Raw genomic sequence first — 8,352 nt, 5'->3', positions numbered from 1 at the left:
ATGCATGTTAAAGCTATGGCAACAATAATATATTATTGAATCAACTATAAGGCGCATTGTTAAAATAACTATAAAAAAATAGTTGGCACCTTAAATCACTATAAATTATAGTGAAATTGTGATAACTGCAACTATTTTTTTCTCTCAGTGTGTGGTGACGTCCGCGAAATTCTGCTGGCGAGACAGAAATTCGCGATTCTCGATGATCATGCGGATTGGCGATTCGCAAAAGACAACCGACGGTACATCATCGTCTCGTCGAAGAGAGACGGAGCAAAAAGTATGCGTTCCCTCGATTCTCCCGATGTGATCGACGAACATCCCTGGAATTCACGCTGGCGACGATGTTACGTAGCCGCGTGACGATCACGCAGGATGTGCGAACCGTTCGATGTATAGATGTCGCGTCCGTTAATTAATCTGCAAACGCCAGCGCGAATCACGCAATTGGTGCGCCGATTGAAACTCCTCTTATTATCGCCGATGTTGATTACGCGGAAAATTTCCGGAGGCGCTCCAGGATCGTCCGTTGCACTTGATGGTGCGCAATGTGTCGCAAGATGTATCGTTGTCTTGACCATAATCGAGAGACCATACCCACGTCGTTGTTTATCGTTCACTCCCAACTAGTCAACTTGAAGCTCTCTCTCTCTCTCCGCACTCTCTCTACTATCGACGGCGATCTCTTAACGTCCAAATATTTTTGTATAAGGTATATTCCTCCTACAGAGAAAAACTTGGTCAAGGGAGGGTAATGGTGACGGCCTGGCAGTTCACTCCGCCAATGCGACGAATGCTGTGGGTAGTACTGTAGTGTCGCAGCATCATACCCAACAGCAACAGCAGCTGCAACAACAACAGCAGCAGCAGCAGCAGCACAGCAAGCAGACGAGCGGTATGACAGCGCACAGCAAACAAGTCGCCAACGCGGCAAACGGAGGCGGTGGCGGTAGCAATCCCCAGGGCGACGGGGATTATCATTTGGTACAACATGAAGTGCTCTACTCTATGACTCATCAGTATGAGGTTCTCGAGTTCCTTGGCAGAGGTACTTTTGGGCAGGTAAGGAAGAACACAATTCGCAAAGGATACAGATTCGATGTGAAAAGCATTTGACCAATGACAAGTGGACACTTTTCTGCAGGTTGTAAAATGTTGGAAGAAAGGAACAAGTGAAATAGTAGCCATCAAAATTTTGAAGAACCATCCGTCGTATGCGCGCCAAGGACAAATTGAGGTGGGTAGGTGAAAGATATTGAAACGTAACGCACGTAAAAATAAGCGTAGGAAACAAACGTATACGGAAAACAAAATGAAAAAGATCAATTTCGAGCACAGACAAGATCTTAACACACGGAACATATAAAGAAAATATCAGCAAACATCTACTAGATTGCTTTTCATATTACACTGGCGATTTATCATATTGATTTAAAATATTTATAGGTATCGATCCTGTCTCGACTTAGTCAGGAAAATGCAGATGAGTTCAATTTCGTGCGCGCGTATGAGTGTTTCCAACACAAGTCGCACACTTGCTTGGTATTTGAAATGTTAGAGCAGAACCTCTACGACTTCTTGAAGCAGAATAAATTTTCACCTTTACCTCTCAAATACATTAGGCCCATTCTCCAACAAGTACTAACCGCTCTCTTAAAATTGAAGGTACATGTCCACACATATCTGTTTACATGACGTTCGACTCGATGATGAGGAGATTGAAGATATAATAATCTTTTTACTGTTGTAGCAATTGGGATTGATACATGCTGACTTGAAACCAGAGAACATTATGCTGGTAGACCCAATGCGTCAACCTTATCGAGTGAAAGTCATTGATTTCGGATCTGCCTCGCACGTGTCTAAAGCCGTCTGTAATACTTATTTGCAATCGCGATATTATCGCGCGCCAGAGATCATACTGGGACTTCCATATTGTGAAGCGATAGATATGTGGTCTCTCGGTTGTGTGGTAGCGGAACTGTTTCTGGGATGGCCTTTGTATCCAGGAAGTTCCGAGTACGATCAAATTCGATATATAAGTCAAACACAGGGCCTACCAACGGAGCATATGCTAAACAACGCCAGCAAAACAACCAAATTCTTTTATCGAGACATGGACAGTACGTAGCTTAATCCAAGATCATCGAATTAGCGAGCAACGTTTCAAAATTTACATATGTTTTTTTAGGTACATATCCATTTTGGCGGTTGAAGACACCAGAAGAGCACGAGGCAGAGACTGGTATCAAGTCCAAGGAAGCAAGGAAATATATTTTTAATTGTCTTGACGATATCGGTCAGGTTAATGTACCGACTGATTTAGACGGGGGTCAACTCTTGCCAGAGAAAGCGGATAGGAGAGAATTCATTGACCTTTTGAAAAGGATGCTTACAATGGACCAGGTAGTAATATCTACTTGATGCTTTTTTTTTGTTGTTGAAAAGCGAAATCTTCATGTATGTAAATGTAATAAAATACTTGTTTTTATACGTTATTTTTTTATACTTGTCAAATGCGCAGGAGCGCCGTATAACACCGGGTGAAGCATTGAACCATGCGTTTGTCACTCTGGCACACCTAGTCGATTATGCCCATTGTAACAACGTCAAAGCTTCCGTCCAAATGATGGAGGTTTGCAGGCGCGCAGGGGATTTCACAGCGAGTCCAGCACATCATCAGGCTCCGCCGGCGCCTCAGCCACCTCCACCAACGTCTTTAGTAGCCAATTTTGTACCTACAACAAATGGCAGTGCGGTAACTCTCACCTTCAACAACCAGCTGACTAATCAGGTGCAGCGATTAGTCAGAGAACATCGCACCGCGCAAACAGGCTATGACAATCTCGTAAGTTTTTCGAGATGAACATGTGTTCACTCGAATTGAAGTTGTATCCTAAATTCTATTTCTCAATTTCAGTACCAAATATATAGCAACGGAAGTCGACGGGCGACGCAATATAGCAGTTCGTCCAATGGATCCAATAGTGGGCGAAGTGGCGTGCATGACTTCCCGCATCAACTGGTTCCTGGTATATTGTGTCCTCCACCTGGTTACCAGACTATGCCAAGTCCAGCGAAGCATGTGGTTGTTGCTCAAGTAAGAAAATTAGAGAATAATGTCAACTTGAGCAAATACAAACGTAGATTAGATCGAAGTGCTATAAATAAAAAACTACTCCGGTTTTGATTTATTTTTGTCCATCATCAGCCAATATATTGGTGATAAAAAAAAACAATAGTTTAGAAGATAAAGAGAACATCTATAAAATAATCATTAACTTAATATATAAAATAAATACGCACTAAAATGGAATAAAAGTCATTATGGAAGTAGAGTAGGATTAAAAAAAAACTAGTTTTACAATATTTGAAGATGTTTTACAATATGTTTAACTAATTGATGTTTGACTAATTGATTGATGCGCGTTATATAAAAATTAGATTAGATATTAATGACATATTTATTTTACAGCCACCGCAAGCGCAACAAGCACCTTTGCAGATTCAGCCATCGATCATATCCCAACAAGCAGTAGCCGCGGCAGCTGCAGCTGCACAACAACAGTACGCTGCAGTTCCCGTGTCTATGGTCGAGACTGGTCGGCAAATGTTACTTACCGTAAGTAAAAATAACATTTCACATCACTATCCAAGGACTGCTTAATGGTCTGGTGTGTTGATGTGCGTTTATGATCATCATAGAATGCTGTACAGACATCTTGGCCTGGTGGAAGTCGTCAAATGGCCGCAATCGTACCATCATGGCAGCAATTACCGCCGCAACATGCAGCCATTCAACAACCACTACTCAGCGATGCTGGAGACTGGGGAAGACCTCTCATTGTTGATAGTTCTGCTATTCTACAGGTAGCACTTGTCGATAAACTGTTCGTTAATAACTTGTCGATACTTACGTTCAGATTATTATTATTTATTTTTTTATTATTTATTTACATTGATCTGCTACTTGTGCAATTTTTTCTGATTGCTTGATTCAAGTTTTTGATACGCTTCGCGTATCAGAGAGAAAGTTCAGTGTTTAACTAATCTCCCTTGTTTTGGGGAAGGATCAGCGGCCGGTATTTCCAGTCACAGAAGTTTACAATGCTAGTGCACTCGTCGAGCATCCTTCGCAAAATTGGGGCAAACGCACTGTAACCAAACATCACCAGCATCACGTTACGGTGCCTCAGCAGACCCAACATAGACACGAGCACAAGAAGGAGACCCAACAACTGAGTCCGGTTAAGAAGCGAGTTAAAGAAAGCACACCACCTAGCAGCATGCGACGACACTCGCCTGTGAGCAGTCACTGGCAGGAACAGCCAATACAATCCCACCATCATAGCAGCAAGCATAACAGCAGTAGTCATAACGTGGAGCATCAACCGGTTGCAACATTGCGGCAGCAGACTATTACCATCGACGACACGCCTTCTCCAGCCGTTTCAGTTATCACAATTAGTGATAGTGAGGATGAGGCACCCGGCAAATGGTAAGCTTACGCTTAGAATTTAGTGAAACGTTCAATTTATGTAGAACTAGATCGTATCAGCAACAAAATATGATATTGTTTTGTTGTAGCTGAACATAGTTCTTTGTTTTTTTTATCTTTAGATTTACTTATAGAACAGATAGAATTATTTATTTTTTCTGTAAATTCAGATTTCAATATTATAGAGATGTGGTAAAATTGTTGACTGTGATCATTCTCTTGATAAAAAAAAAAAAAAACAAATTACACTCGATTAAGCACGCGTATCTGTTAGCGTATTATCAGTTGGTAGTAGAATCACGCATGGTATCGTTAACAGCTGCGGAGACCGTCAATGCAGTGCCTGTCAAAGTTTGGCAACTCGCCTCTCGGGCGACGGACGTCCTGTCCGTGAAGAAGTCATACGAAGGTATATTAATGTGTAATGTGCCGTTAAAGGTGGTGTCACGCGATAATCAATTAAGTCACATTGAGAATTGTATGTTTAACAAGTCAAATATTTGTGATTAAATCTGTCATGCTGCTGTTACTCAGCGTTCGGTGTTTGTTCTAACATATGCTTGAAGGAAAGTCTCGAAATGATCGTTTCTTTTGTGGATTTCAGAAATTTTTATAAAGTCTGAAATTACATGTATTTTTCACATACATTACTTTATATGTTACAATTTTTGTAAGTTTGTTATTTATTGTTTTGCTGTATGTATTTGTTTTTTATTTGTCATGCGAGTAACATAGTAAATATGGGCTAACAGGGATCTCTGTGGTTGCGGAGCTTGGCGTGAAACAACTATCGACTAACACACACAAAGCCACGTCTCTTAATAAATAAATAAATAACATCGCAAATCATGTCTAACATGCGATGTCTCACGGATGCGGTTCTAACTTGTCAGCAGTTTATTTGCGCATAATGTTTTGTTATTTTGAACGCGAAACTTTGCGTTGCAGCACACAATCGACGCCGCGCGTTGTGCAGACAATGCAGCAGTCGGCGCATACAAGTAGTCAGCAGCACTCAAGCGGACATGTCACGACACATAGCAGTAGCTCGTCTTCGCATCGCGCGCAACGCAAAAACGTCATCAATTGCGTTACCGTTAACGATAGCGACGGCGAAGCTAGCCCAAGTCGTTCGCATTCTCACTTGTACCAACAGCTACCGCAACATCCACAGCACCAACAGACCACGCAGTTAATCAAACACGAGCCCCAACAGCAACATCATGTTAGGTGAGCCTTTTATAATATTTTTTTTTGTTTTGTAAAAAATGCTTTTATCGGGCTTCAAATGCCTTTACATTTTCAGTTAATAGATTTCTTATTACACGTAACTTGCGTGTATCAGATGTGTGGTTTCTTTTTATGTAATTTTTTTCACTATTATTTGTGCAAGCAGCAGTAGCTCAGGATACTCTTCCCAGTCTCAGAAGAAGCGATTGATAGCAAAAGTGCAATCCGAGTGCAACATGGTGAACGTTGCGACGAAGCCGGAACCCGGTGTCGAGTATCTTGCTCCACACCCATGTCACGCGCCAGCCTGCAAAGAGCCACCGACCTATCAGGTTAGCTGAGATTTCTTATTTATTACGTCCTCTAATTTTTTCCAGTAAGTCTCTCTACTCTTTTTGATATTTTTCTCGAAATCGCATATCCGTTTTGTTCATCTATCTATCTTGCAGAACGTCTATACGCATAAAAAGGGACTACTACCACGTGTAACGGTCACAGTAGTTTTGCCTCTTTTGTTTTAGTAATTTTCGTTGATTAATGTGTTTTTTAGGATGACGTCTATGACATGCATGACCACTTCTTGCAGTATGTGACCACGAGTAGTGCGCATCCTCATCTCCAAGAGCAGCATATCGTATATACGACCGGCACGGACAAACGAGTGTCTTGGCCTGGGAAACGAGCCGAGTATAAACACGAATACGTTCAACCACCGGCTGCTCACTCCAGAGATCACAAATGGGTGGTGGCCAATCCTGTGCATCAATATAGGTGAGTTTTGTTCCCAAGTAGTTGTATCACTTTTTCGCACGATAGTGTTTCGTTTGCAGTTTTAATCGAAACATTTGATCATGGAGAAGAATATTCGTCAGGAGAAGAAAATATATTGTAATAATCAAATAAGACGTATAAACTATATAATGAAAAACTAGGTTTTATTTCGCGGATTGTAGGCAGAGCCAGGTAGTAGGTACGGCAACCCATCCCGGCCATACTCACAGCCACCATGGGCATCCAGCTCATCTTAGTCCCGGCGGCAGTGGCGGTGGCAGAAGTCCCGCCGGTGGGCCTGTGATAGCAGGTTTAGGGCAACCGCTCTATCAGGAGTACGCTCACGTACGTTCGAGATGTCCACCCCCTGTATACGTTACCGCTGCACCATCGCAAGCTGCTACTGCCATCCAGCAGCAACAAGTGCCGACTTATCAGGGATTCACACCCGGGTGAGTAACCGAAATACTGGGTAAATAAACGTAGTATTTTTCATCTTGTTGAAAAGTTAAATACATCGTCGCTATTTAATAGCGTTACGATTATCTGATTGTGCAAGATGTTATGATGATAAAACTTATTGTTTGTTCTCTTTTTTGCAGTTGAAGAGTTTTCTAATGTGCATTATCCCGTTTTTTACAGCTCGTCTCCATTAACGTTGTATGATTCTAGTCGAGCGTTGCCACCGCCAGCTCATCACAGCTCGGCCAGACCGTTACTGGCGAGTCACGCAGCACACCCGTTACCTGCGCACATGCAGCCTACGGCCGTTTACGGATTAGCCCCGCTTTCACCGGCCAAACATCAATATCAACCTTCCAGTTTATGGTTCACCGAATAATTATTCGGGAAGTGTGTAAAATGAGCGAGCATAATGAATAATCGCACGATTTTCTGGGAACTTACGAGTTGCTCGTGTCAATCAGCAAACGCGCGTCATAATCGATCGTACGGTAACGAAGAGAAAAAGGATGTCACGCGCATTTTTTTTGTCTTCGTGCATTTGGCCAGTAATTGGAGCGGGAAGGGAGCGTCCAGACCGCTGTAATTTTATGAATACGATTCATTCAACTACTGTACTGCTTGTTGTATACTCACAGGAATTCACAATCATGAGTTGAGAAAGTCTACTGAATGAAAAACAAAAAAAACAAAAAAAAAAAAAAAACAAACAAACGGAGCAGGAACAAAAATAAACACTTTGACAATCCGTCCTATATATAAGCAGCGACCACTCCCTTCTAACCACTCCGCTCTCATAGAAGATGAAAAAAAAGAAAAAAAAAAAAAAAATACGAGATCGCGGTCAGTGTAACTAGATCTCTTTGTATATGTTTGTTACGCCTCTTATATATGTATGTATATTCGGAACAATCCCAGTTTCTCTTATCGCGACAGTTTCATAAGAAAGTCAAACGGGAAGAAAGATTATCATACTTTACCACACCCAGTTTAACACAAACTGATTTTTTTTCTTTTTTTTTTTTAATCAAATCTCGTCATATCGTTTTCCATCTTTGATTTCAAGGGAACGTATATCTCGACATATACGGCATGTTGTAAATTTCGTAAGTTTCCAGAGACACCGAAGTTTTATTACGAAAAAGGTAAAACAAAAAAACGAGAATTTATAAGGACGTTGTACAGACCAAAATTTTCTATCAAAGTGTTTCCGATTCGTTTAACATACGCACACACGCATGATTTTGCTCTATTGTACATATACGTATTATAAAATCGGTGCGTAACTTAAACAAATCGGAAACACATCAATGTCGACGATGGAGATACGAGGTGCGCATAATGGCAGTGCCGATTTATGTACGCGTATAAAACAAAAAAAAAAAAAAAAA

At 41.4% G+C, this 8,352-nt stretch overlaps 1 protein-coding gene across 10 annotated transcripts in view; it reads left to right on the top strand.

The window, feature by feature from the left end:
• Positions 1-8,352, top strand: part of LOC109851662 (homeodomain-interacting protein kinase 2) — a 44,797-nt gene extending 36,445 nt beyond the window's left edge. For 2 of the 10 annotated variants that reach the window (XM_020421956.1, XM_020421964.1), the window contains 16 exons: positions 730-1,062; positions 1,145-1,237; positions 1,447-1,665; positions 1,751-2,123; positions 2,192-2,409; positions 2,525-2,848; positions 2,921-3,100; positions 3,476-3,622; positions 3,706-3,870; positions 4,077-4,498; positions 4,818-4,907; positions 5,447-5,728; positions 5,895-6,060; positions 6,279-6,499; positions 6,661-6,951; positions 7,142-8,352. In XM_020421956.1, the coding sequence (XP_020277545.1) occupies positions 730-1,062; positions 1,145-1,237; positions 1,447-1,665; positions 1,751-2,123; positions 2,192-2,409; positions 2,525-2,848; positions 2,921-3,100; positions 3,476-3,622; positions 3,706-3,870; positions 4,077-4,498; positions 4,818-4,907; positions 5,447-5,728; positions 5,895-6,060; positions 6,279-6,499; positions 6,661-6,951; positions 7,142-7,340 (3,723 nt within the window). In that variant the 3' untranslated portion in view covers positions 7,341-8,352. The remainder of the gene's footprint in view (positions 1-729; positions 1,063-1,144; positions 1,238-1,446; positions 1,666-1,750; positions 2,124-2,191; positions 2,410-2,524; positions 2,849-2,920; positions 3,101-3,475; positions 3,623-3,705; positions 3,871-4,076; positions 4,499-4,817; positions 4,908-5,446; positions 5,729-5,894; positions 6,061-6,278; positions 6,500-6,660; positions 6,952-7,141) is intronic. The other 8 variants (XM_020421973.1, XM_020421982.1, XM_020422016.1 and 5 more) reach the window with 8 other exon arrangements.

Source organism: Pseudomyrmex gracilis, unplaced genomic scaffold, assembly GCF_002006095.1.
Source record: "Pseudomyrmex gracilis isolate BER0280 unplaced genomic scaffold, ASM200609v1 scaffold_0, whole genome shotgun sequence".
Lineage (NCBI taxonomy): Eukaryota > Metazoa > Arthropoda > Insecta > Hymenoptera > Formicidae > Pseudomyrmex > Pseudomyrmex gracilis.
This window is presented reverse-complemented; position numbering and strand designations above follow the sequence as displayed.